The sequence below is a fragment of the Limtongia smithiae genome, assembly GCF_038497785.1.
Source record: "Limtongia smithiae strain NRRL Y-17922 unplaced genomic scaffold V1518scaffold_2, whole genome shotgun sequence".
In the NCBI taxonomy this organism is placed as follows: Eukaryota; Fungi; Ascomycota; class Lipomycetes; order Lipomycetales; family Lipomycetaceae; genus Limtongia; species Limtongia smithiae.
In genome coordinates, this window is record NW_027117623.1 from 1,168,868 (window position 1) to 1,192,672 (window position 23,805).

The 23,805-nt window shown below is 54.7% G+C and overlaps 11 protein-coding genes across 11 annotated transcripts; 6 read left to right on the plus strand and 5 right to left on the minus strand.

Moving 5' to 3' along the window:
* The first annotated feature begins 289 nt into the window (after positions 1–289).
* Positions 290–1,117, plus strand: V1518DRAFT_176848 (ATP synthase subunit H-domain-containing protein). Its single transcript, XM_066900829.1, has 3 exons — positions 290–570; positions 632–699; positions 759–1,117. The coding sequence occupies exons 1-3, from the start codon at positions 452–454 to the stop codon at positions 845–847; spliced, it is 276 nt and encodes a 91-aa protein (XP_066761516.1). The 5' UTR covers positions 290–451; the 3' UTR covers positions 848–1,117.
* A 189-nt stretch (positions 1,118–1,306) lies between these two features.
* On the plus strand, positions 1,307–2,491 carry V1518DRAFT_412590 (uncharacterized protein). The gene has a single exon (XM_066903129.1). It carries the CDS (start codon positions 1,552–1,554, stop codon positions 2,215–2,217), a length of 666 nt encoding a protein of 221 aa, XP_066761517.1. The 5' UTR covers positions 1,307–1,551; the 3' UTR covers positions 2,218–2,491.
* Positions 2,462–4,342, plus strand: V1518DRAFT_412591 (ligand-effect modulator 3 family). Its single transcript, XM_066903130.1, has 3 exons — positions 2,462–2,878; positions 2,933–2,969; positions 3,022–4,342. The coding sequence occupies exons 1-3, from the start codon at positions 2,773–2,775 to the stop codon at positions 4,079–4,081; spliced, it is 1,203 nt and encodes a 400-aa protein (XP_066761518.1). The 5' UTR covers positions 2,462–2,772; the 3' UTR covers positions 4,082–4,342.
* On the minus strand, positions 4,195–6,345 carry V1518DRAFT_412594 (14-3-3 domain-containing protein). Its single transcript, XM_066903131.1, has 4 exons — positions 6,120–6,345; positions 5,486–5,540; positions 5,402–5,433; positions 4,195–5,355 (listed from the first exon to the last, which is right to left on the minus strand). Exons 1-4 carry the CDS (start codon positions 6,135–6,137, stop codon positions 4,666–4,668), a joined length of 795 nt encoding a protein of 264 aa, XP_066761519.1. The 5' UTR covers positions 6,138–6,345; the 3' UTR covers positions 4,195–4,665.
* Positions 6,337–8,422, minus strand: V1518DRAFT_412596 (major facilitator superfamily domain-containing protein). The gene is made up of 4 exons (XM_066903132.1): positions 8,041–8,422; positions 7,956–7,987; positions 7,526–7,904; positions 6,337–7,477 (listed from the first exon to the last, which is right to left on the minus strand). The coding sequence occupies exons 1-4, from the start codon at positions 8,252–8,254 to the stop codon at positions 6,444–6,446; spliced, it is 1,659 nt and encodes a 552-aa protein (XP_066761520.1). The 5' UTR covers positions 8,255–8,422; the 3' UTR covers positions 6,337–6,443.
* A 1,079-nt stretch (positions 8,423–9,501) lies between these two features.
* Positions 9,502–10,455, plus strand: V1518DRAFT_412601 (uncharacterized protein). Its single transcript, XM_066903133.1, has one exon. It carries the CDS (start codon positions 9,527–9,529, stop codon positions 10,307–10,309), a length of 783 nt encoding a protein of 260 aa, XP_066761521.1. The 5' UTR covers positions 9,502–9,526; the 3' UTR covers positions 10,310–10,455.
* V1518DRAFT_412602 (uncharacterized protein) lies at positions 10,339–11,574 on the minus strand. Its single transcript, XM_066903134.1, has 2 exons — positions 11,425–11,574; positions 10,339–11,349 (listed from the first exon to the last, which is right to left on the minus strand). The coding sequence occupies exon 2, from the start codon at positions 11,337–11,339 to the stop codon at positions 10,533–10,535; it is 807 nt and encodes a 268-aa protein (XP_066761522.1). The 5' UTR covers positions 11,340–11,349; positions 11,425–11,574; the 3' UTR covers positions 10,339–10,532.
* A 186-nt stretch (positions 11,575–11,760) lies between these two features.
* On the plus strand, positions 11,761–16,152 carry V1518DRAFT_412605 (SNF2 family N-terminal domain-containing protein). Its single transcript, XM_066903135.1, has 4 exons — positions 11,761–12,599; positions 12,652–12,927; positions 12,974–15,005; positions 15,058–16,152. Exons 1-4 carry the CDS (start codon positions 11,877–11,879, stop codon positions 16,035–16,037), a joined length of 4,011 nt encoding a protein of 1,336 aa, XP_066761523.1. The 5' UTR covers positions 11,761–11,876; the 3' UTR covers positions 16,038–16,152.
* Positions 16,153–19,568: 3,416 nt separating this feature from the next.
* Positions 19,569–21,474, plus strand: V1518DRAFT_366135 (uncharacterized protein; the record flags this gene model as incomplete). The annotated part of the gene is made up of 2 exons (XM_066901230.1): positions 19,569–19,844; positions 19,894–21,474. Coding segments are annotated over 2 exons (1,857 nt in total), but the record flags the coding sequence as incomplete, so codon positions are not given.
* Positions 21,434–23,076, minus strand: V1518DRAFT_412612 (AAR2 protein-domain-containing protein). Its single transcript, XM_066903136.1, has 2 exons — positions 22,666–23,076; positions 21,434–22,614 (listed from the first exon to the last, which is right to left on the minus strand). Exons 1-2 carry the CDS (start codon positions 23,063–23,065, stop codon positions 21,557–21,559), a joined length of 1,458 nt encoding a protein of 485 aa, XP_066761525.1. The 5' UTR covers positions 23,066–23,076; the 3' UTR covers positions 21,434–21,556.
* A 47-nt stretch (positions 23,077–23,123) lies between these two features.
* Positions 23,124–23,789, minus strand: V1518DRAFT_412615 (40S ribosomal protein uS9). The gene is made up of 3 exons (XM_066903137.1): positions 23,675–23,789; positions 23,311–23,625; positions 23,124–23,255 (listed from the first exon to the last, which is right to left on the minus strand). Exons 1-3 carry the CDS (start codon positions 23,741–23,743, stop codon positions 23,208–23,210), a joined length of 432 nt encoding a protein of 143 aa, XP_066761526.1. The 5' UTR covers positions 23,744–23,789; the 3' UTR covers positions 23,124–23,207.
* Between the last annotated feature and the right edge of the window lie 16 nt (positions 23,790–23,805).

Below are 23,805 nucleotides of genomic sequence, written 5' to 3' on the forward strand. Positions count from 1 at the left end.
CCGTCAACCGCTCCACAACTCTCCTGACGCATTCGGCGCTCGCCGCATACTCGTCCACTCGTTACCGCACTCTGTCCGCCCGTCCGCCTGCATTTCCGCATCCACCGGTGCTCACCCAGCAACGCAGCAACGTGATGCAACTACGACTACTGCGATTTTTGATCCGACAACTGACTCCTTCCGAACTATGCCTACATCGATTTGTCGTGCCAGTTATATCCGTGTCCCGACGCGTGTCTCGTTGGCAACAACATCAGATTTCGACTCCAACATCGCCTCAGTAATGCATACGACGTTATACCCCGTGCTTGCCATTACCAGCAGGCGCCATATCATCTATTACCGATGAATCAGGCGACGGGGAGCGGATGTAGGAGACGGAGATGGACCGGCAACGAAAACGCCGACGTTGACACGGACGCGACCACAGCAGCAGCGCGGCTCAGTTTTGATGTGTATCCGTACTAACCTCTGCTTGTTCTATAGTGCGGAAGTTCTCTACGTTTTGGCAGCTGTCATCGGCCTTTGCCTCGGCACCTGGTTCCTGACCCCCAAGGGCGACAACCAGACGTACGTGTGATCGAGGCTGATTTGTGCATATGGGACAGTCTACTAACTATCGGCTCTGCAGTGTCTGGAGGAGTAGCATCATCTTGACGCTCTCCATGTGCTACATCATGTGGGCGCTTACATACTTGAGTACGCTCAATCACTTACTTCACCTCTCCAACGCACTGTGCCGACTAACGCATCCCCAGGCCAGCTCCATCCCCTCATTCAGCCCATGCGAAGCGACCTCCGTCCCGAGTTCGCCGAGGGTTACGCCGAGTACGAGGGCTACTACTAAACGACCAACGAACCCCCCCGTCTTTCTTGCTCTTCTTTCACTCCTTGTCCTTGTCCCCGTCGTGCTGCCTTTGCCTTTTGACATAAAGACACACGATAGCCGTAAGGAGTAAGGACGGGAGAACTCTACTTCCCTTTTTAATCTTTTTTATTGTAGCATGGAGCGTGGGAGCATTTTTTTCAATTTTTTAGGAACTGTGTGGTTAAACTAGAGACGTACGTAAAAGAAGGCGCATGTTTATATTATTCACGATATATAGTGTTGTTCTGATCAAATGATATAGACAAATTAGTTTGGGTATCTTGTTAGTTTACCCAACTGTTGATGTGAGGGAGACCGGCCCGTTTGATAATCTCGTATTACACCTCTGGTCATCAACTCGTTCTGTTTTCTGTAGACGCGGAAACTCTACGTTATCTGGATTTGTATATGACAAACATATATGACAAACAACAATGTCCTTTACCGACGACACTCATCGTCATACTATTTACTCCGCACTAACGTCCCCTCTTGCCTTCTCCCCTGGTAACGCCTTTTCTCGCGCCCGCCACAGTTTTGTTGACACGCCACAGGACAGGATACCGGTGTTAGAACTTGCCGCACAGGAATGGAGGAATGTTCATGCGCTGTGGCGGGTGGAGACCGGCAAGCGAGAACAGACGGATGGGGAGGGACGAGAGGAAGCGCATAAGGAAGACGCGATGGCGGAGAACTCGCAGCACACCACATTTCTCCCCATGCCTGATCGCCTCAGGAAACATGGCAACGTCAAAAATATTCTATCATTCACAAGCAGCAGCACACGCAAGGAGAACCGTACAATTACGTCTGCGTCAAGCAGCATCATTGAGACAACCACGACAGGATATCAGAAACATGTGTTACTTCGCAGAATCGAGGGTAGTCGTGGTGCAAGGCTATTGGGGTTTGGAGGAGTCACTGTGAAAGAGGAGGACGACGAGAGTGCGCGGGAAGGGGCGGTGCAGATCAAGGAGAGATTGACGAGACGTTGGCGTCCGAAGAAGAGCGAAAGAATTGCTGGTGTTATGACAGCTGCCGCCAACACTGAGCCTGCAAGCACGGTGCATCCGACAATCGCAGCTGCTACCTCAGCAACAATTGCTCGTCCTGCACCACTCATCGACACAGCGTCTCCGGCTACGACTCCTCCATCACGCCGCCTCCGCGACTTCCTCACATTCACCTTATACAAGCTCTTCACCCGTGCAACTGAGCACGGTTATATGAGCATGCTTGTGTATCAGATGATGAGCTTTGGTATGTTCGTGTTTGTCCTCACAGTGGCTGTGTTTGTTCCACTGCTGTTCGGGACGAGGACAGCGCGTGCGAGAAGAGCGTTGGAGTAGCAGAATGGACAGAAGAACACAGAGCACAATTGAAATCAGAGAGAATACAGAGGAGAAACAAGTATAATAGTGTCAGCTCAAATTACACATGCAATCACGCGTTACCATTCTGCAGTCTAGATAGAGAATCCGCAAACAAGCGGCACAACCGCACAATCTCGGCGCAGATGCGCCGCAAACCTAGCGCGCTGCGCCACCGCTTCCATAGCAGCGTCGTCAAACGCACACGCCGCCACCGCCGCCGACGACGACGACACACCTCCTGCATCATCACCACCACCAGCCGACTCGCGACGACGCTCGCAGAGTACCACATCGCGCGTTGCTACGTGCGTACTTTCCAGGTCGCTGTATATCCTGCGCCGCGACGACGACGAGTTCGACAGCTCCTCTGCACTGCCGAGATCACACCGTTCCAAATTACACGCGTACGCGACGACACGCACCGTCTAATATACCCAGAGCGACACGCACTGCAGTCGTCGCTGCTACATATTTCGTCCTTGTATACAGGGGCGCGCGCATACACAGACATATCAGCACAGCACCGCAGAAATGCCGTTCCACCTCCGTCGCCGCCGGTCCGACGATGACTCGGACAGTCTTGACGAGACACAGCCGCAGACCAAGGAGAAGAAGCCCAAGTCACGGAAACCGCCGAGTATGTCCCTATAGTTTAGTGTGCTGAATCAACTATATACTGACCGGGATGCAGACACTGCATTTCGACAGCAGCGGTTAAAAGCATGGCAGTAAGTGCTCTTACTACGGCGACGGCATGGAGCAAGCTGACACGACATGCAGACCAATTCTCACCCCGAAAACTGTGCTCCCCCTTTTTTTCGCTGTTGGCATCGTGTTTGCACCGATCGGTGGCCTGCTTCTATGGGCGAGTATGCTTGTGCAAGAGATCACTATCGACTACACACACTGCCTTGAAGCAACCTCGAGCATGGCTACCATCCCATCCGAGTACGTGTCTGCGCACTTTAAGAACGTCAAAACTGCGGGTCAGGCACAGTGGCTCACGTACTCCAATGCCACAAATCTCGAGGGCCAACGCGAGTTCTGCCGGTTGCGCTTTGCGATCGAGCACGACATGGGTGAGCCCGTGCTACTGTACTACCGGCTCACGAACTTTTTCCAGAACCATCGTCGGTACGTACAGTCGCTTGATGAGGACCAGATCCAGGGCATTGCGAAGACGTTGGATGAGCTTAACAGCGACGACACGTGCAAGCCGCTGATTGCAAACTCCGCCGGCACGCCGTACTACCCCTGCGGGCTGATCGCAAACTCAGTGTTCAACGACACCTTCGCCTCCCCCTTGTACAAGGGCGATATCGACATCTCGGACGCGGACACCGAGAACACGACGTACGCGATGACTGACTCCGGCATCGCGTGGTCGGCCGACAAGAAGCGCTTCAAGAAGACCGCGTACAAAGCCTCCGAGGTCGTTCCCCCGCCAAACTGGGAACTCACGTACCCGGACGGCTACACCGACGACAATATGCCCGACATCTCCCAGATGGAGGCCTTGCAGAACTGGGTCCGCACCGCGGGCTTACCCACTTTCTCCAAACTCGCCCTTCGCAACGACAACGCCACCATGAGTAAGGGCATCTACGAGATCGACATAGGCATGCGCTTCCCGACTACCGGGTTTGGCGGCACCAAGTCCCTCGTCATCTCCACCCGCACCGTCGTCGGTGGCCGCAACGCATTCCTCGGCATCGCCTATCTCGTCGTCGGCGGTCTCTGCCTTGTCCTCGGCCTCCTTTTCACGCTGCAGCATCTCATTCGCCCCCGCAAACTTGGCGACCACACATATCTCTCCTGGAACAACGACGCCTCCACATAAACTTTTTCTCTCTTGTTCTTGTTTTTTGTAATACAGTGTACTAGTGCGCTACTTGATCTACCTTTTGGTTTGCAGTCGTTCTTAAAATTGCCATTCTTCTGTCGTTTTCCCTGTGACTTGTGAATTGTTTTCATTACAAGGGCCACTGAGCTCCGTGTGTATGTAAGAACGTAGAATACGAACTGTTTCCACTCGTAAGGTATAAACTGTTTAAGAACAAGAGCTCCTGTGTAAGAAAGGAAACTACGAGCTAGTATAACCACTCCTGTCACCGCTAAAGGGCAAACGTATAAACTTATAATTGTAGTTTGATAATACCACTACTTTGATGAGTACAAGCTACCTTCAATTCAACACTGACAGACTGAGATACACACGCGCGCCCACACAAATTACACAAAGAGCCTATTATGGTATACGATTTAGACATAGAGGAGGTGAACAGAGGAGGAAGCGGAAATTGGAAGGAGGACAGTGCAGGCGGCGGGGTAGAGAGAGCGGTGGCGAAGGCGGGTGGCGGAGAGGTGAGGAGTGGGGGACGGCGGACACAGAAACACAAAGTAAAACAAACACAAACGCAAATGTTACTCCTTGACCTGCTCGTCACCATCCTCGTCCTTGACGGCCGCGGGCTCAGCGGGGGCAGCTGCGGTGGCGGGCTCCTCGAGATCGCTGGTCCAGAGCGTCAAGTTGTCTCTGAGGAGCTGCATGATAAGCGTCGAGTCCCTGTAGGACTCCTCGGAGAGCGAGTCAAGCTCAGCGATAGCATCATCGAAAGCCTGCTTTGCGAGGTGGCACGCGCGGTCGGGCGAGTTCAGGATCTCGTAGTAGAACACGGAGAAGTTGAGCGCCAGGCCCAGGCGGATCGGGTGCGTCGGCGTAAGGTCCGTCTGCGCGATGTCGGTCGCGGTCTTGTACGCCTCGTGCGCGGCAGTGGCAGCCTCTTTCCGCTTCTCACCAGTGGCGAACTCGGCGAGGTAGCGGTGGTAGTCACCCTTCATCTTGTAGTAAAACACCCGCGATTCGCCGCTATCGGCCTGCGGGATCAGATACTCGGTCAAGACCGACAACACATCGTTGCACACGTCCTCTAGCTCGCTCTCGATCTTCTCGCGGTACTCTCGGATCTGCGCAGTGTGCTTGTCTGAGCCCTTAGCCTCCTCCTTCTGTTCGATCGAGGAGATAATTCGCCAGCTCGCGCGGCGCGTGCCAATCACGTTCTTGTACGCAACCGACAGTAGGTTGCGCTCGTCGACAGATAGTTCGGTGCCGAGCTGTAACATTAGCCTCATGTCAAATCAAAAGGAGAACACAACATACCTTGGCGACGTCCTTCATGTACGTGACCATCTCTGTACGCACGTCAACATCACGCCAACTAATCTTCTAATCACTATAACATACCATCATATCGCTCGGCCTGCTCGCAAAGTCGAGCCAAGAAGGTCTTTGTGTCTCTCTACACCAACAGAGTTAGCCCATATTCACAACATCGCACCCCCTGGCAACCTTTCCACGCGCCACTTGCGCGTGAATACAAAATACGAAGTACAAAGACAAAAAAAGAATCAAAGCATGCGCCTGTGTCGTCAATGATCGACGAGATTGTTCTATAAATAGGATGTGGTTGATTTGCGACGCCGAAAAAAATACGCGAGGCGAGGAGCAGTGCCGCAGCAACGCATACGTCGCACAGAAAAATGCGACAACGCCGCTTGCATAGAGCACGACACTGCAACAGAAAAAGTAGTAGCTAATTCAAGATGGAGGTGGTGATGATTGATGATGGCGAGTGTGGGGGTGGAGATGATGCGGTGGTGAGACGGACGCGTCGTAGACAAACACCAGGCCACGACCGAGAACCAGAGTGGCGCCACACACACAAACTAAGGGAAGCGATCAAAGCGCAGACACGCAGTAGAAAACAGATAACACGCGCGACAAAGGGCGTGATCTGGAGAAAAGGGGGATGCGGATGGCGGAGGGGGCGAGGGGTTGCGAGGGATGGAGAAGGGGCGAAGCGGTGGAGACTACGCACCTCGGAAGACATGGCCATTGAAATGGAGGTGCTGAACGGGTGTACGGGGAGCGCGACTGGAGCGGAAGCGGAAGCGACGGGCGGTGAAGCAGAGGAATCGACGCGCGGTGAACTGGGGGCGGGCTGGCGATGGAGGCGACGGAGCAGCACAAAGCACAGAAGAGAAGCGCGCAGAAAGCGGGTCACAAGGCGCGGCCGCTTGCGTGGTGGGGCTGTGTGACGTGTGACTGGCATGTGAGCAATTCACGTGATCCTGCATAGTACGCTACATACACTCACATACATACACTTAACTCCTTGTAAAATCATTCCCACTACTCTGCTCTAGTCCAGTCTACACGCTTTCAAGATATCGTGCCTTTGCATAAAGTAGCGGCTCTTCTTGCCCAAGAAGTAGAACACCATCGTTATTACGCTCACCGCGACCTGCACCGACCCGATGATAACAAACACCTTGCGCGTGCCCAGCGTGATCACCCAATTGTACGAGCTGTACGCGAGCCCGAAGCTGAACAGGTTCTTGTACAGAATCAACACGACAAACATCTCGATTTGCAGGTCCCGGTGCGCGTCGGTGATGTACGACGCGGATGCGACGGCGCCGAGCATCAAGCCGCAGGCCTCCATCCCGAAGAACACAGGCGGCAGGTACTTCGAGTAGGTGTACATGTCGTTCGCTGTGATCCCGAAGCCCCACAGCCCCGCGAGGCCGAATACGAGTTGAGGGATGAGTAGCACCATGCGGAACTCGGGCTCGTAGATGTTGTTATTCCGCCGCGCGAGGTATTTGGCGGCGAAGTCAGAGAGCAGGCCAGCGAGGACGAAGCCACCCAGAGCACCAATTAGAGGACCAATGTACATGTACCCGGTATTCACCTCATCGTACCATAGTGGCGGGCCCATGAAGATCGCCGCGAGCACTACGCCGATGGGCGTTGTCCATGCGATCATGGTGCCTTGTGTTAAGCAGCCCCATATCACTGCGGGATGTGCTAGCAGCACAAACGGCCGCAGGACGATTTTCCACAGCGGTCGCGACGTCTTTGAGCGGCTGAATAACCACAGTGAGTGCAAATACGTCTCCTTCGTGTCGTCCTGTTGACTTTCCTCGCCGTCTGCGAGCGCGGAGGTTTTCTCGGCGCCAGCATCTTCATTCGACTCATTCGCGCAGAAGAGGATTGCGTCTTCGCCACCATAGTCGGTATTGAACCGTTTCGCGCGGTTGAACGCATGCTCAGGTACAAAAAAGAAGAGCAGGATACCGGCGACGCACGAAAAGATGAGGAGGAGCCAGAAGATCCAGTGCCAGCCCATATTGTGCGTGATCACCCCAGTGATTACGGGAGTGAGGAAGGTGCCTATAGACGGTCAACGCGCGACACACAGAGAAAATGGGACGCGCATACTTCCAAAGAGACACAGGTTCGCGATAGCAAGTCGGTAACCGCGCTGGTGCACGAAGTACATGTCGCCGATCGACGCGTTGACGAGCGTCTCAAACGGCGCAAGACCTACGCCTTGCAAGATGCGTGCGCCGAGAAATGAGCGGTATGAAGTAGCAGCGCCGGCCCACGCCGACGAAGCAATGACGATCACGCAAGCAAATACGTACAGGAAGCGCTTGCCGTACTTGAGTGAAACGGCGGTGACGATGACGGCCGCGCATGCCGCGCCGACGAGATGATATCCGGTCAGGAGGGCGATAGGTTCGATGCCTTTGAGGAAGTAGAACAAGAGGACGACGGACGAGGAGGCGATCGAGGGGGACATGACTGCCGGCATGATCTGGGTTGTTAGCATACGTTACATAGAGCATTCAAAAGCGCGTACACGTACCGAAGCCAGGCAGATCACGAAGAGAACAAAGTCTAGAAAGTTAGCAGTTAGCACTTATCGACCACCATGTGACAGTAGCACACACCCTTCTTGCGGGTGGACCAGTTGAGCGGGTCGTTGGGCGAGTCGGAGGGTTGCGGGATGAGGATGATATTGCCATCGCGCTTTGCGGTCGCGAGGTTGATTTCGCGCGTGTCGACTGCGCCCGCATCAAGGGAGGAGACGCCGTCGAAGAGGTGGACGGTGCCGAAGACGTGCTCGCCGGGCGGGAGGTGGGGCTCCAAGATGCCAAAGGGCATGCTGGTGAAGAACGAGGGGGAGGAGTCCGAGAGGGACTGAGGGACTACAGAGCGAAGAGCGAGCGAGATGAGGGCTGGACCGTACACCAGTGACGCTGGCGCAGCGACAACAAGGCACGCAAATGCGACTGCCCACAAATAGAAGTAGGCAGAGTATCACTAGTCTTCTTGGCATCTGAATCCACTTACAGCAGCAATTGCTTCTCTGCATTAAGCAACTCGCATCTCTGCTCGAACCAGCCGTACCGACCCCGTGGCGGTGTCAACCCTGCGCTAGCCTGAACGGGCCCCGACCATGCTTCCCGCCAGCCGCACCGCCGCTCAGCCGCCCCTTGGCGCACTTGGCTCCGGCTCCCCTGTGTGGCCCAGCCTCCACCTTCACGGTTTGCGGCGTGATGCCGCGCGACTCGCAGCCTTCTCGCAGCCTTCACCGTCGAGCAGTGCTCACTGCTGAGGCGCAGTGCCGTTGACGCATGTGACAGGCGTACGCACAGTTCTTCGCGCAGGCTTGCAAGACCCGGCCAGGTCACAGGACCACACCGGCTCTTCGCCGCCTGGCCGCGGTTGCCTCCGAAGCGACTCGCGATTATTGCGCCTAGACTCGCCTGCACTTTGCGAGATCGGGACACGCCGGCAGAGCCCATAAGCGAACTCCAAACTAAGGTAGTTGATCTGAGGTTGCGCCACACAGCGGCAGCGCAGGGGCCCATCGCTAGCAACAAGGTTCGGCGCCAAATTCATCCAGACCGCCCCTTTCCTAAGCAATCTGATCCACTCGCCGTGCGCTATTATTTAGCGCCAGCGTGGGAGTGCAGACTCAAGTACAACACAGCTCTGAGCAGACCCAATTGCAGCAGTGATTGGTCGAAAACACTGGCCGTGTAGTGCAGAACAGCGCTGCGTGAACAGCGGCCGCGCCAAGTGCTGAGCTCCGCGTGGAGCTCAACCTGGCTTGGCTTCTCTGCTGCAGCCGTGCTGCAGCCGTGCTCCATCGCCTAGCCGTATCTGGGTCGCATGTCCCAGTGCCGTACCGACAAGAGTCAAAAGAGCCAGGTCGTCGAGTGAGATGCTGTGAAGAAGGCGGCGGAGCAGAGGAGCACGCACCAACAAGGGCGGAAAGCGGGGAGGTGTGGCGGTGGAGAGAGTATGCGGTGACCGAGCTGGTCTGGATCCGCATCCTGTCTCGGCCCCAGCAGTATTCACTTATCTACCCAGGATGCCTCCGCCTCTTTCTACCTTCTCTCCGTCTTTCACACACGCACTCTCGTTAATATGCGTTTCCACTCCTCTGTCGTCGCCGCCGCTTCCGGCCTCATCGTCGCCGCTGTCGCTGCTGGCGCCGTGACCCTTCCCACCTGCGCCGAGACCTGCATCAGCGACGTCTACAGCGAGACCAGCTGCAGCACCTCTGACATCGCTTGCATATGCGAGTCTAGTACCGTCCTCGCCGATGTGACCTCCTGCGTCGAGAGCAGCTGCTCCACCGCAGATCTCGAGACCACCTTCGAGTACGCCGAGGCCATCTGCCTCTCCTCTGGCGTCACGATCGCACCCTACATCTCCTCTATCGAGGCCGGACTCACTGCTACCACTGCTGTCGCCTCTTCTACCGCTGCGGATGTCACCACAACCTCTGCGGCGGCTTCCTCCAGCATGGCCATGTCCATGGACATGTCGTCCTCCATGGATATGTCGTCCTCCATGGACATGTCGTCCTCCATGGACATGTCGTCCTCCATGGACATGTCATCCTCCATGGACATGTCTAGCGACACCACCATGACCACGTCCACTCGCACTCATGCCGGCCACAGTGCTGCCTCCTCTACGGCCTCGGCCTCGGCCACGGCCTCGGCTAGCGCGTCCAGCAACTCCACTTACTCCCACGGCTCCCACGGAGACTCCTCCTCCGCTGCCTCCGCGTCAGGCACTGCTTCCGCGTCCGCGTCCGCTTCCGCCGCCACCACCGCTTCCGCCGCTGGCGCTGCCTCCAACGCCGTCGCTGCCGGCGCCGCCATCCCTATCCTCGGCCTCCTCATTGCCGCGCTTTTGTAAATTTGGTAGTTAGATGTAGATGTGTGTATCTCGATTGTAATAATGTACTGTACGGGTTGATCTGCAAACCATGCATATACAAATACTAGAATGTGTCAATTAACTATACCATATTCACGATTATCTACCTAATAATACACTAAATGTCATTTCTGTACACGGCCGTCACAGCTACTCGGTCGCGAGTTATGAGCATACCAAAATAAAACACAGCGCCTGGCGCCTACAGCAAAGAGTCAAGCTCAGAAATACGCTTTTCCTCGTCCATGAGCCATTCGTCGCGCCGGCCAAGGTCGTACAGCGTCAGCGACGCGCCTAATGCCGACTCGGCTGCCGAGCGCAGCTCGCGGTTCCACACTTCGATCCTCTTGCTCTTTGGCCACTGTAGCCAATTGTCGTACGCGACTTTGGCTTTGGACGACCAGTCGTTGAACCTGTCATCGCCCAAGTGCATCGACGGGTCCAAGAACAGTGTCAGCTGGTTGTATGTCTCCTGCGTCGGCGGGTCGTGCGGCCACTGCGGTGGCGGCAGGAAGTATAGCACCATGTACGGGAATGACGGATGCGGTGGCAACATCGGCGCGCCGAGGCGATTCAAGAAGTTGATCTTGGCCTCGTCCCGCGCGCGCTGCGATCGGTCCTTCTCCTTGCGGCGCAACTTCGCGCGCTCTTTGACCTCGTCTCGAGCATTGTACTCTTTCGCGCGCCGTGCGCGGCGCGCCTTGATCTCAACAATGTCCCCTCGGCGCTTCACGTCTCCACGCAGCTCATCCACCGCGTCCGAGGGGTGCAACCGCGTGCCGCGCTTGAGGTCGAGGTGCCGTCCCAGCGAGCCAGGGTGGGAGAACGTCTTTTGGCAGAAGATGCAAGTCTTCTTCGGGTCCATGTCCTCCGGGTCGGTCGTCTGCATGCCGATGGAGGGGTCGATCACCGAGGAGTTGGCCGCGACCGACGCGGACAGCGTCATATGGTGGTGGTGCGCGCCGATGCCTGCGAGGTTTGCAGCGAGTGCGCTGTCGACGACATCCATTGCGGGGGAGCTAACGCGGTGGGCCCATGTCAGTGGCGATTCGGCGGAGAGTGGGCCGGCAATAACGGCAAGGGGGATGACGTACAGGAGGAGGGAAGACAGTGTATAACAGCGAGACACAGACGACGTGTGCCTGACGGGAGTCTGTACGTACGCGGCGGTCTGGCGCGTGCGTGAGCCTTGGGGCGCGGGGCAGGGGCTGATAAGATGGTGGGGGAGAGCGATGAAGGTGTTGTGATGGATGGAGCAGTAAAGAACGCGCAGAGCGCCGGCGAAATGGCGTATCCGTCAAACGGCGTGTATGGCGTCAAGCGGAGGGGTTGGTAGACACAAGCCTGATATGAGCGACATGCACGTGATATGGTCACGTGATATTTTTAATTTCCCGCTGGGATCGCTGCCGTCTTCACGCGTTGTTTGTCGCCTTCGTCGTTCGACACGCGTTGTTCCATCGCGCCGGCCGCTTATCTCCCCTTCTCCTCCTCTCCTTTCTAAAGCACCTCCGTCTAGGCCTGCCCTGCTCTTCGTCCTTCCGCAATGTCTGCGGTCGACGGAGGCGTGCTCTCCACCCCCGCTGCAAGCGACTCCGCGACCTCCCCCGCAAACCTCTCCTCCCCCGCCACGCCTGTGCCCGTCGCCGCCCCGCTCTCCACTGCTGGTCCCGACCCGCTCTCCGCACGCGCGGCTGCGTCATCTCGCACTCCGCTTCCATCCACGATGACGATGCCCTCTCACTTCATCGCCGCGTCCTCGACTCCCGCTCTCGCCACAGGCATCCCGAGCGCAGCCTCTGCGGACAAGCATAGCCTCGCCACGTCTCGGACCTTCGTGGCAAATAAGCGCCAACGTAACAATACCCCCATCATAGTCATCCCGGATGATCCGCCAGAGTTGATCAGTCTGCTCAGCGACGACGAGGATGAGGTCCGTACCGGTGCCACCTCGTCTCCGCCGTCCGTGAGCATGGGGTATGCCCTTCCTAGGCTGTCCGCGTTCGCGCAAAGACAGGCGCGAGGACGTCCGAAGTTTCCCCATTCCCCGCTTGTAGCACCACCTGCTTCTGGAACGGCGGTGCCAGTTGCTGTGCCAAACGCGCTTACGGCTGCCCACCTGAGGGGAGTCCCGACGACGGCAGGTAACATACCTACCCTCGCACAGGCACTCAAAGTCCATCCCGACTACCTTGTGCACTTCGCCACTTTGACCTCCAAGGCTGTTGGATGCCAACATTACGGTAGCAGGTTGGTCATCGGTGAACAGGTGTGTCATATATTATCGTGTCGGCACAAGCTCTGGGCTAACTCATTATCAGGTTGCCATCGAGCGAGAACCGGACAACAAATACGATCGAAATGCATTTGGAGTTGTCATGCCCGAGAATCACTCTCTCAAGCAGGGCCATATTCCTCGTTCCGTCACGGTGTCGCTTGCCGCTCTCGTTGATTCAGGTCGTGTTACTTGTCGAAATGCGGTCGTCGTCGGAAATGGTGATGGATATGAATGTCCTCTAGATCTGCAGTTGCGCTGCAGGGCCTCAGAGGTGTTCGAGGTATTTACTCTTGTTAAAAGTCGCTTGCCGGCTGTTAAAGTAAGTCCCCTCTACACTGTTGTACCGACCAGTTCTAACCCATCAGCTCTCGCGAGCTGTCGAGGACTACAGAAGGCAGTATGATCCCCACGGTATTCGAACTACCGTTTACACACCCGCTCCTCCACAGTCAGTCCATCAAAGCTATTATAGCGATGAGAACGACGAGGGGAACTCTGACGGGCACATCTACAATGAAATATGGTCCGAAGATGAGATGGAGGGTCGGTTTGATTATCAGAATGACGATCTTTTCGCCTTCGATTACAATGACTACCGTGGCCGCCGCGATCGTCGTGCTGAACCCGTTACTGGTATGCACAACCACTACGTGCCAACTATTCCCGGTGCTGCTGGTGCCGCTGCTGCCGCCGCGGCCGTTGCTGCCGGCCTCGCCGGCGGTCATACTAAAGTTGCGGCTGCTGCGGCCCTTGCTGCGGCCGCATACGCGAACTCCGTCGCTGGCGCTGCTACAGGTATCCCCGGGCTCGACGGCCAGGTCACGCCCGAAGTTGCGAACATGATCGCAGAGAGTTCACGCGCGTTCACGTCTGCGCGATTTGGTCACACCGAGGAGACGCTCAAGGCGTTGCCCAAGGCCGACCAGCCTGATCAGATTCAGACGAAGATGCTTGGCTACCAACTTCAGGGTCTCGGTTGGCTTATCGATCACGAACACCCTCAGATTAGTGAGGACCGCCACAATGCGAGACAGTTTTGGGTCAAGATTAACCAGGATCAGTACTGGAATAAGTTGACGAACATGATTACCACTACGGAACCCATACTTTTCAGCGGCGGTTGTTTGGCGGATGATATGGGTCTCGGAAAGACCATCCAGATGATAGCGCTGATATGCAGCAATCCCGCCGTCTCTGTGGCGAGCAACCTTATTAAAGAGGACACGACGCCGAAGAAGTACGCCGGCAAGCCGACGCTTATCCTTGCGCCAGTTAGTTTAATGTCCAACTGGTCTGGCCAGATCGCATTTCATTGCGATCCCGATAATCCTTTGAAGGTTTGTGTGTTTCATGGACAGAACAAACCTGCCAACATAAATTTTGAGGACTATGATGTCATTGTCACTTCTTACGGTACCATTACGACAGAGTTCAGAGAGATCACCGGTGAGGAAGAGGCTCAGAAGGAGGGCCGTCCTTTTCGCAGACGTATTGCCAGGAACCACCGTGTGCTTGAGCAGCCATGGCGTCGCGTGATTCTCGACGAAGGTCACGTTATCCGCAATCCTTCGACTAAAGTCGCCCTTGGCGTGCTCAAACTTGATGTGTACTCGCGTTGGGTGATTACAGGTACGCCAATCATGAACTCACTCTCCGATTTATATTCGCTTGTTAGATTTCTGCGACTCAGTGGTGGCATTTCGGATCGCGTCGTGTTTGAGAGGATCATTATCAAGGGATTCGAGAAGAAGACCGATGACTCTACGACGCGCTTGCAGGCTCTTATGATGGAAATATGCCTTCGTCGTCTGAAGACGATGGATGGGATTGTCCAGCTGAACCTCCCACCGTTGAATGAGTACCTTCACGCTATCGAGTGGACCAAAGCTGAGCGACAGGCGTACGATGCTATGGAGTGTGAAGCCAAGGGGGCTGTGGATGTATGGAGAGACGCGACCGGCGAGCAGCGACGTGGCAAGTACATATACGTTCTGGAAGCACTCCTACGTCTACGCCAGATCTGCAACAACAAGAGTTTGTGCGGCGATCGTATCAAGGACATTGCTGACATAACCGGCGTCGATGTTGTTCCCAACACGCACGACAATGTTCTTGCTCTGCAGTTATTGCTGCAGGCTGCGATTGATAACGAAGAAGAGTGCGCTATTTGCTACGAGCAGCTGCATACGCCCCGGATTACGCTTTGCAAGCACGTGTTTGGCGGCGAGTGTATTGAGGAAGTCATCAAGGTGCATGGAAAGTGTCCGATGTGTCGCGCGGAGTTGAAGGACGCCAACAAATGTCTTGTTTCGCCTACTGACGAGACGAAGACGAGTTCGCTTGTGCTTGACGCTGGTAGCAGCAGCAAGCTTGAGGCCATCATGAAGATTCTGATTAGTATGTGACTTTGATGATAGAGTGTTCGGCGTCTATTAACCGTGATATATAGCTACGCAACAGCAGAATGACGCGTCACCGCACGACGTGCCAGTGAAGACGATCGTGTTCTCGCAGTGGACCAAGTTTTTAGACATAATCCAGCAGTGCTTGATTGAGCAAGGCATTGGCTTTACTCGTATCGACGGCACGATGAAGGTATCCGAGCGCGATGACGGGATCGCGGAGCTGAACCAGAAGCGAGGAACAACCGTGTTGCTCGCATCGTTGGCAGTTTCCTCTACGGGTTTGAACTTGACGGTTGCTTCGCAGATCATCATGTGTGATTTATGGTGGAACGTCGCCCAGGAGCGCCAGGCCGTGGACCGGTGCTATCGTCTCGGACAGACGCGTCCGGTAAATGTGTTCCGACTTGTGATGGAGAACAGCATTGAGCAGCGCGTGATCAAGATTCAGGATAAGAAGGTTGAAATTGTCGAGCGCGCCCTGAACGAGGGCAAGAAGATGACGCGGAACAAGGAAGCGCGGTTAGCGGATATCCAGATGCTGCTCACATCAAACGAGCAGCGACGGCAGCAGGCGCCGGCCGAGTTGTTGAATCCGGGCGAGGAGCGACAACGACGTGCGACGGCGGCGACGCGGAGACGGCATGCGCGCGCTGCGATTGCTGACGATGACGACGATGAGGCGGAGAACGACGACGACGGGTCTGATCTGGGTGGGTTCATTGTTGGCGACGATGAGGAGATTGAAATGGTCGCGGATAGCGACGACGAGTTTAGGCCGCATCGCAGCCACCGAGGGTCGAACAGGACTACACGCAATTTCAACAAGGCCTCTTCATCCTCCTCTACCGCGGGCTCAAGCAGCGCCGCGACCACCGGAACCACGACACCAGCAGCTAATACAGCGGCGAATGATGATGACTCAGATCTCTTCGAGCTCCCTAATGAGGGTGTGGCGCGGACCCGCGAGTTTTTGAAAAACTTTATCGAGCAGAGGAAGAGGTCAGGTGCTAAAGACGAGTGCTAGAGATGAGTGGCTGTATGATAGCGGTGGGACAAGAGCATTTTAGGTTAACGTTAAGGGTGTTATGTGTACGGTAGATTTTGATGAAGCGTGAATATATTGGAATAATAAGATGATACATTGGTGTTGTGGGAAGGCGATTTAAGCGCTCAAGGAACAACTACGCGACGCGTTGCACGTGTGTGCTCTGTTTACACAGACGTTGGGACTGTATGGTCTATTAAGTACAGGTCGGCCAAGCTGACTAGGACTCTAGAATAGGTTTGTGATTCAGCCGGCCGGTCTTGCTAGGGCACGGCTAGGGCTAGAAATGCACAACACCTAGGAGCGACGTGACACGATGTGACGTATGCTGGAAACGGCAAACAAAAGAGGTAGCCGATTCGTCAAGCCCACTACCCTAGTGAGATTTTGCACCAACGTTTTCTCTCTCTATTCGCATATCGATGTCATCCTTACTGCAGGGAAGAGCGCATTTTTCGGACTCCTGTCGCTGCTCTTGAACGCCCACCGTCAAGTAGATAATGCGTTGTCGACGAGCCGCGATTGCAGGTCAGCTTCGCGTCGTCCGACAACTAGCATCACAGATTTATATTGACGAGCTTCCGTTGGGTATGACTACAACTCCCGGCGAATTCTACAGCATGCTTGTATGCTTGCTCGCAGGTCAAGTGGAGCGGCCGTGCAATGGCATTCGTCCATTGTTTAGCAGCGTTAGATAGGTCGTGCTCTTTGCGACTGTTATGACTTCTAGAGACCAACAGCTTGATTTAGGCCCATCGTCAGCAGATGTACCTCTGTCATGATGTTTCGGCCTCGACTAAGAATCGATCCTTGCGATCTCGCATTCGACGTCGTATCAGCATGATCCCAGCTAATACAGGTCGTAGTCTTTTCTTGTGCCTGAATCGACCGTATAGTTTGAGCACTTGTGTATGATGCTCAAAGTAGTTTTGCTAAATATGGTGGCTTTCTCTTCCATCCATCATTGACTTGTAGAGAGCTTCGAGTGCGTCGATTTATATTATGCCGCTAACACACATCACAATTCCCTCAATATAACCTTCTCCTGCCATACGCCATGAGCGAGTACACTTATCATCCAAGCTGGCGCTAAGAGAGCTGACCTTCCATTGCTCTTGAATCGCCTGATTACGCCGCGGCTGCGACGGGGAGCGTGCCTCGCGCGCAATCACGTGCGGCGGTGAAGTTGTTTGTTTACGGAATCCCGCTTTGACCAAGGCCCGCGAAATGCAAGGCATCTCGAGCTCATCTAGCTCTTCGTCTTCAGAGTTTTCCTAGCCCGGCGACCGCGCGTACAACAGACGAGTAGCTGGAATGGCAACCGCCGATTTTGCTGATACGCCGACCGGTTCCGGCAGACGCACGCACTCGTCGCGACTGCCGGTGTCGACAGTGAGCAAGATTCCCACGCGTCCGATCTCGGCTGCGACAGGATACTCGTCGCCGCTTGTTGAGGACGACGCAAGCCATGCGCAACAACAACAAAATTCTCGCGTGGCTTCGGTGTATGGAAGTCAGCACCGGTCGTTTCTTGCGTCGTCCACGTCGTTGATTGGGAGATCCGGAGGCAATTTGATGGCGAAGCTGGAGGGCGTGAGTGACCGAAGCAAGATCCATACGCGGTCGGTGTCGTCGGTTATGAAATCTGTGCCCATAGAACTGTCATCCGCGCCGGCTGTTCGTTCCACAGTCCGGAGAAGCGCGACGTTCAGCAAGAGCAGTGCCAAAACCGATACGGTCGTGAGACCGACACCGTCCAAAAACGCCGCCAGTGCGCAGCCGTCAGAACAAGCAACCTCATCACGAGTTTTGCGGCCATTTTCACAGAACAGAGTTATTTCAATGACCGAGTCGACCATTGCAGTGCATGATAGGCTGAGGCGGTCAATGACGGGACGGAGCACGGAGATGTCGATGAGGTCGGCATCGAAATCCAGTCTGGCGTCAACCAGAGAGCCTGAACCTGAGGCGCGCGTGCTAGGATCATCAATAAGGAATAGGCGATCAATAACAGGCATGGCGAAGCCTGCACCGACACCTAGAACGGTATCTCATTCTGCTCCGTTTACCGTTCGAGAGACTCCATATGCTGAGTCAAACGCTAGTTTCCGGGCTGACACACCGAGTACACCGCGAGAGACCACTACAACCGTCTCGAAGAGTACCAAAATCAGGCGCCCTGTCTCTGTCGCTGAAACAACTAGACGGGCGCCGGCTACAAGATCTACTACAAGGCGGATCTCACCGGTCTACAGACCGCGGTCAAGCCTGGTAAAATCGCGCGTCGTATCCTCATCCTCACAAGTGCCGCCGCTACAATCCGCCAGACCTCAAACTCGAGTACGACGCGACAGTATTTCATCATTGCATTCTTCGTCAACAGTCTCAGATGCTCACTCCAACACTTTACGAATATCGAAGCACAAACGACTGGTGTCAACGACTGAGAAATCGCTCTTGCCGATGGGAGCGCCAGCACATCATCACATTTTGACGCCGAGATCAACACCGAACAGGGCTGATCGAAGCAGCGCGATGAATACGCCACGGCCACGCTCGTTACTTTCCAGCAACACCAATGATTCTACTTCGCGACCGCAGCCGATTCCTCATACTGTTGGCACGCCGCGACCGAAATCGGTTCTTGACGACGAGGATGCAACACCACGATCGACAACCGTCATTCTAAGCGGAATTGCTACGCCCCGGCCGAGATCTGTGCTTGGCGGTAATGACACAACGCCCCGGCCAAACACTGCGGGCCGAAAATTTGTTGATACGCCTCGGCCGATGTCTGCTTTAAGCAGGGGGTACGAATCCACACCACGACCGCGCACGGCGATGCGAAACGTCTCTGCTTCGTCGGCACGGCCCAGGTCAGTACTCGGGGGCAACGAGTCAACATCGCGACCAAAAACAGTCGACGTTTCAGGGCAACCCAAGTTGAATCTCGGCGGGAATGATTCTACGCTGCGACGAAAATCTCTTATTCAAAGCGCTTCGCGCGCCTCACGGATAACGAACCTGACCACGCCAATTGACGGTGACGATGACGCTACACCCCGACCGAAGTCCAAGATCATAGCACATCTTGCGCAGACCGACACCGACACGACTAGGACAAGGTCGCGATCACATGGAGCATGGTCTACGCAGCTGGCTAGCTCATGCGGCAATGATATTACACCGCTACCTCTCTCGAGTGCGAGGATGAGTCGATCCAAGTCTACGCTTGGTGCTCGCCCAGTCCAACCAGCGGCTATCCAAGAAGTTGACACGACGCCGAGACCTGTATCAAGCGCTAACATGAGTCGGCCAAAGCCTACGTATGGTTCTCGGTCTGACCAACCGGCGAGTACCCGCGGGAACGATATCACTCCGCGACCTGCCTCGAGCGTTAGTGTCAGGCGGCCAAGGTCTATAATCACGAAGCCAGCGGCACGCGTTGTATCCGTCGCAAAGAAACTGAAATCTCAAACCGTCGAAACACACCGGTCGCCACCGCCGAGGGACTACTACGAAACCGCGATTGAGAACCTAACCTCGAAGTTAACAATCGTGTCCAAGGATATGCTGAAGAAAGTCCAGGCTGCTCGGAAGAGTGGAGTGCTAGACATATCGAAATACGGGTTGACGGAAATTCCGCAGGAAGTTTTCGAGATTCTGACGATGCAGAGCCCGCGCACACCGGCCGTTCAGCTGAAGGAGTTCATCGCGAATGATAACTCGATTATAAAAATCGATGAGAATGTCGGCAACACGTTTCTTGATCTGGAAGTCCTGAATGTGAGTCGTCTGGTTGTAAATATTCTGGTCTTGACTAATGATATTGTAGATCCGGCACAATGTGCTGAGGAAACTTCCAGCATCACTATGCAAGCTACAGCACCTGACACGACTCAGTCTTGCCGATAACAAGCTCACGAACGAGAGTTTGTCGATGATCTGCTCGCTTGCGTCGTTGATCGACGTCGACTTGCAAAAAAATCGCTTTGACGGCGAGATTCCAAAATCATTTTTGCAGCTGTCCGACCTCGTCTATCTGAATTTGAGTAACAACGAGTTTAGCAGCGTAGCTACGGACGCCTTTGCCGGTCTGACGGAGCTACGGAAGCTGGATCTCAAGTCGAATAAACTGAAGAAGTTCCCGTTCGAGTCGATCGAGAACTCGCGGCTGGCCGAGCTCGATCTATCCTCCAACAAGCTACACGGCAGTCTAATTTCGATCAAGAGAATCGCGAGATTTTCCGACCTGCGCGTACTAAACGCGGGACATAACCAGATTGAAGTTGTCTCGGATTACGCGATCATCTTGCCAGCATTGGAAGTGCTGAACTTGACGTACAACAATCTTACCTCGCTTGGGCTACTGCTGCTCTGTACGCCGAGTCTCGACACGCTCGTGCTAGCGCGGAACAAGATGGCCGCGATGCCTGATGGCGTGTATGATCTGGCGAACTTGAGACATTTGGACGTCTCTTTCAACCTGCTAACTGAACTTGATCCGGAACTGGGATTGATTGCGACGCTCCAGGAGTTGAAATGGGATGGCAATAGGATTGTGGAAAAAGCGTTGATGCCACTGGATATCAAGATGCTGAAGACTCGGTTGCGCGGACGGTATAACAAGCTGAAACTTGCGGAAGAAGGGACTACTGCATCAAGCGATCAGTTGAACAGCAGCGAGGAACTCATGGAGCTGCTAGCGCAGAAACGCAACACGCGGGAACAAATCATGAAGTCGCAAGTTCTAGACCTTTCCAATCGGGGCTTCAGTGGCGCATCACTTCCCAAGGACGTCGTGATGCAATATGGTCGCGGCGGCAGGTTCACCTCCAGTACCAGCAAAACGACGACGAGCACGACGGATATTAATCTCAGTCGGAACGAGCTAACGACGATTCCAGACGCGATCATGGAATTCTCGTGTGCATGCGAGATGAATAACCTTCGTGTGCTGGATTTGTCGTTCAATGCGCTTGGAGAGAGAGCCTTCGTGAGTGCGATCACATTGTGCTCGTTGGAGGAGCTCAGTGTTGCCAACAACACGATTTCGTCACTGTACATGCTCGCCGCAAATTTCCAGCTCCCGAAGTTGATGAAGCTCGATGCGTCGTTCAATAAAATTGAGCAAATTCCTCCATCCCTTGTACGCTCCTTTCCAGCGCTTGAGGAGCTCAATATGCACGAGAACAAGCTTACCGACATTTCTGCAGACGCGTTCAAGGGGCTCGAGAAAATCGATTTATCGAATAACTCGATCGGATACTTACCACCAGAGCTTTCGAAGATCAAGACAATAGTGGAGTTGAAGGTACAGGGGAATACGTTCAAGACGCCGCGGTGGCAGGTGGTGGAGAAAGGCACGGACGCATTGATGGAGTGGTTGCATTTGCGACTTCCAGAGAATGCGGATGATTAGCGGAGTGGTGCATGATGGAAAGTTTGCATTACAGGAGTTTGGCATGGAAATTATTTTGCATGAATAGCGGTGATATTCATAGCTCTACGAAAACAGGCGCATATTCTCCGCGTTCTTCCTCGGCATCATCGCTGTCCACGCCATTGTAAAATGCGCGACGCGCTCTAGTAGCAAGATCATCGTCGTCGTTGTCGCTGCCGTAGTGATGCACGTCCGTGCTTGCTTGTGGTATCGACTCCACCATAACGCCTAGGGCGCTATTTTGATTGTGCTGTCGATGTCGCGCGGCCGCGGCTGCAGAACGGTCGGAAGTCCTACTGTCGGTGCTGACAATGATGCCGAATTTTGAGTCGAGCAGGTCAGCGATTTCGGTCATTTGCTGCAACATCTCCGCTTTTATTGATGCATTGATCGGTGGTTGCACTTGCAGTGGTGGACTGGAAGAATCTTGAAGCGCGAACAAGTGCCGCGCCGGGTTGAGAATCGATTTGCGCAGATTCTTCAAATTTTTGGCCAGAAAGCCCTCGCGACCGGCGTTACTTCCACCCTCGAGTAAATCCGTGAAATAGACCTCCGGTACACACTCCAACTGCGCGAGCAGCGTATTCAGCAAAGCGATATACGTCCGCGGATGCGCCCCAATAGCGTCAGTGCATGTACACAGCAGTTCCAATATGCGGCGCCACTGCTCCGCGGCGGAATAATTCGCCAAGAGCACGACGAGGAGGAAGGACAACTGGAATTCAGCGACAATGGCGCTGTAATTGTTCCCGCGCTGGCGGGACAAGAGGTCGTTTAGGAACCAACTGCGATCCAAAGCAGCCATTGTGACTTCACGGCCAGTTGCGCCTTCGCGCCAGGTGCGTTGTTTGGTGAGGTCAAACATGAGAAAACGGAAGGAGTCGTCGACGTCGTTCGGTGATGGGAGGTAGTGCCGTTCGGGTGCTGTTTTCGCGAGTGTTTCTTCGATGAGGAGGATATCTGACGACGACGCGGTAATGGAGGATACTGGAACATTGCGGTGTGTGTAAGAGTTTGGTAGTATCGCGTCGAGAAGGGGAATAGTGAGTGCGGATGTGAGCGATTCGAATGGCGGTGTCGTCTCCGGATACGGTAGAAACTGTAGCTGCGCGACTGAGAGAGAACGTCAGCACACTTCACACAAGTGAGATCAAGAAGTAAGACCTTCTCGTAGACTGTTAAGATCGGTAGTGCGCACGAATTGCTCGACGGCGTCGTCCCATCGTAGCACGATGACTGAGGTATCATAGCCCGCCTCGAAGAACACTGCCATTCGCAAATTCACGTTTGCCATGATTTGGTCCTCCTCCTGGTCTCGCTCTCTCTGTCGCGTGGACATCTCCTCATCCTCGTTGTCGTCTTCGTCGTCATCGCCATCGCGGAGTGCCGATACGGACGCCGTCGCTGGTGCGGGTGGACTCCAATGCAGCACATGAACGCCATCAGGAATTGCTCTTATGCCATTAAAATCCGCAGATGCAGTGAAGAACTGGAGATCGATACCCAGGAGACACTTGTCAGGGATGTTCCGGAGGAGAAGTGTTGTCGTTCGACGTGACGACATGGCCCTCAGAGGGAAAGGAAGAGGGAGTGGTGAGAAGATGAGATCTACACCATCAAAATTTCATTGACCCAATAACTTTTTATTCTTACGCTATAGCCATGATACAGATGTGATTAAATACAATGTAGGATGAATAAAGAGTTTAACGGTAGGATTTCTGGTAACGGGCACGAGCACCTGGACCGCCGAACTATAGGAGAGAAGTTAGCACTTCGCAATATACAGAAACAAACAGGTATACGCACCTTCTTGGGCTCGGAGTGTCGTGAATCAGCAATGAGCAGAGTGCGGTCGTAGGCGATGAGGGCCTTCTTGAGCTCGTTCTTAGACTGCTCATCGACGTACTTCTGATGGTAGGCAACGATAGCCTTGGCGATGGCCTGGCGGATGGCGTACACCTGGGAGACATGGCCACCACCGGTGACGCGAACGCGGATATCGATGTTGGCGAATTTGTCCAGGCCGACGATGAGCAGGGGCTCATAGACCTTGAAACGGAGGATCTCGGGCTGGAGGATGGTGATGGGAGAGCCGTTGACCTTGAGAAGGCCCTTGCCAGCCTGGGAGGGGTTAGCGGAGATTGTCAGGAGGTAGCTGAGCAATTCGTACCTTGGCGTAGGCAACAGCGGTGGCGGACTTCTTCTTGCCGAAGGTCTGGACACTCTGGGTCGAGCTCATTATTGCAGTGTGGAGTGGTGTGGGAGCGTCGTGAAGGCGGCGATGGTAGAGGCGTCGTGAGA

Bases quoted from the DNA above. Each gene is read 5' to 3' on its own strand.
- V1518DRAFT_176848 (XM_066900829.1), top strand. From the start codon at position 452: ATGTGTATCCGTACTAACCTCTGCTTGTTCTATAGTGCGGAAGTTCTC. The intron at 571-631 runs GTACGTGTGATC...TCGGCTCTGCAG, and splicing joins CCCAAGGGCGACAACCAGAC to TGTCTGGAGGAGTAGCATCA. The intron at 700-758 runs GTACGCTCAATC...ACGCATCCCCAG, and splicing joins GTGGGCGCTTACATACTTGA to GCCAGCTCCATCCCCTCATT.
- V1518DRAFT_412590 (XM_066903129.1), top strand. From the start codon at position 1,552: ATGGCGGAGAACTCGCAGCACACCACATTTCTCCCCATGCCTGATCGC.
- V1518DRAFT_412591 (XM_066903130.1), top strand. From the start codon at position 2,773: ATGCCGTTCCACCTCCGTCGCCGCCGGTCCGACGATGACTCGGACAGT. The intron at 2,879-2,932 runs GTATGTCCCTAT...ACCGGGATGCAG, and splicing joins CAAGTCACGGAAACCGCCGA to ACACTGCATTTCGACAGCAG. The intron at 2,970-3,021 runs GTAAGTGCTCTT...CACGACATGCAG, and splicing joins CAGCGGTTAAAAGCATGGCA to ACCAATTCTCACCCCGAAAA.
- V1518DRAFT_412594 (XM_066903131.1), bottom strand. The intron at 5,434-5,485 runs GTATGTTATAGT...ACGTGCGTACAG, and splicing joins GCAGGCCGAGCGATATGATG to AGATGGTCACGTACATGAAG. The intron at 5,356-5,401 runs GTATGTTGTGTT...CTAATGTTACAG, and splicing joins ACATGAAGGACGTCGCCAAG to CTCGGCACCGAACTATCTGT.
- V1518DRAFT_412596 (XM_066903132.1), bottom strand. From the start codon at position 8,254: ATGCCCTTTGGCATCTTGGAGCCCCACCTCCCGCCCGGCGAGCACGTC. The intron at 7,988-8,040 runs GTGTGTGCTACT...CTAACTTTCTAG, and splicing joins CTGGTCCACCCGCAAGAAGG to ACTTTGTTCTCTTCGTGATC. The intron at 7,478-7,525 runs GTATGCGCGTCC...GACCGTCTATAG, and splicing joins GAACCTGTGTCTCTTTGGAA to GCACCTTCCTCACTCCCGTA.
- V1518DRAFT_412601 (XM_066903133.1), top strand. From the start codon at position 9,527: ATGCGTTTCCACTCCTCTGTCGTCGCCGCCGCTTCCGGCCTCATCGTC.
- V1518DRAFT_412602 (XM_066903134.1), bottom strand. From the start codon at position 11,339: ATGGATGTCGTCGACAGCGCACTCGCTGCAAACCTCGCAGGCATCGGC.
- V1518DRAFT_412605 (XM_066903135.1), top strand. From the start codon at position 11,877: ATGTCTGCGGTCGACGGAGGCGTGCTCTCCACCCCCGCTGCAAGCGAC. The intron at 12,600-12,651 runs GTGTGTCATATA...ACTCATTATCAG, and splicing joins GGTTGGTCATCGGTGAACAG to GTTGCCATCGAGCGAGAACC. The intron at 15,006-15,057 runs GTATGTGACTTT...CGTGATATATAG, and splicing joins CATCATGAAGATTCTGATTA to CTACGCAACAGCAGAATGAC.
- V1518DRAFT_412612 (XM_066903136.1), bottom strand. From the start codon at position 23,065: ATGTCGTCACGTCGAACGACAACACTTCTCCTCCGGAACATCCCTGAC. The intron at 22,615-22,665 runs GTCTTACTTCTT...GTTCTCTCTCAG, and splicing joins TCTTAACAGTCTACGAGAAG to TCGCGCAGCTACAGTTTCTA.
- V1518DRAFT_412615 (XM_066903137.1), bottom strand. From the start codon at position 23,743: ATGAGCTCGACCCAGAGTGTCCAGACCTTCGGCAAGAAGAAGTCCGCC. The intron at 23,626-23,674 runs GTACGAATTGCT...AACCCCTCCCAG, and splicing joins CCGCTGTTGCCTACGCCAAG to GCTGGCAAGGGCCTTCTCAA. The intron at 23,256-23,310 runs GTGCGTATACCT...TCTCTCCTATAG, and splicing joins GACACTCCGAGCCCAAGAAG to TTCGGCGGTCCAGGTGCTCG.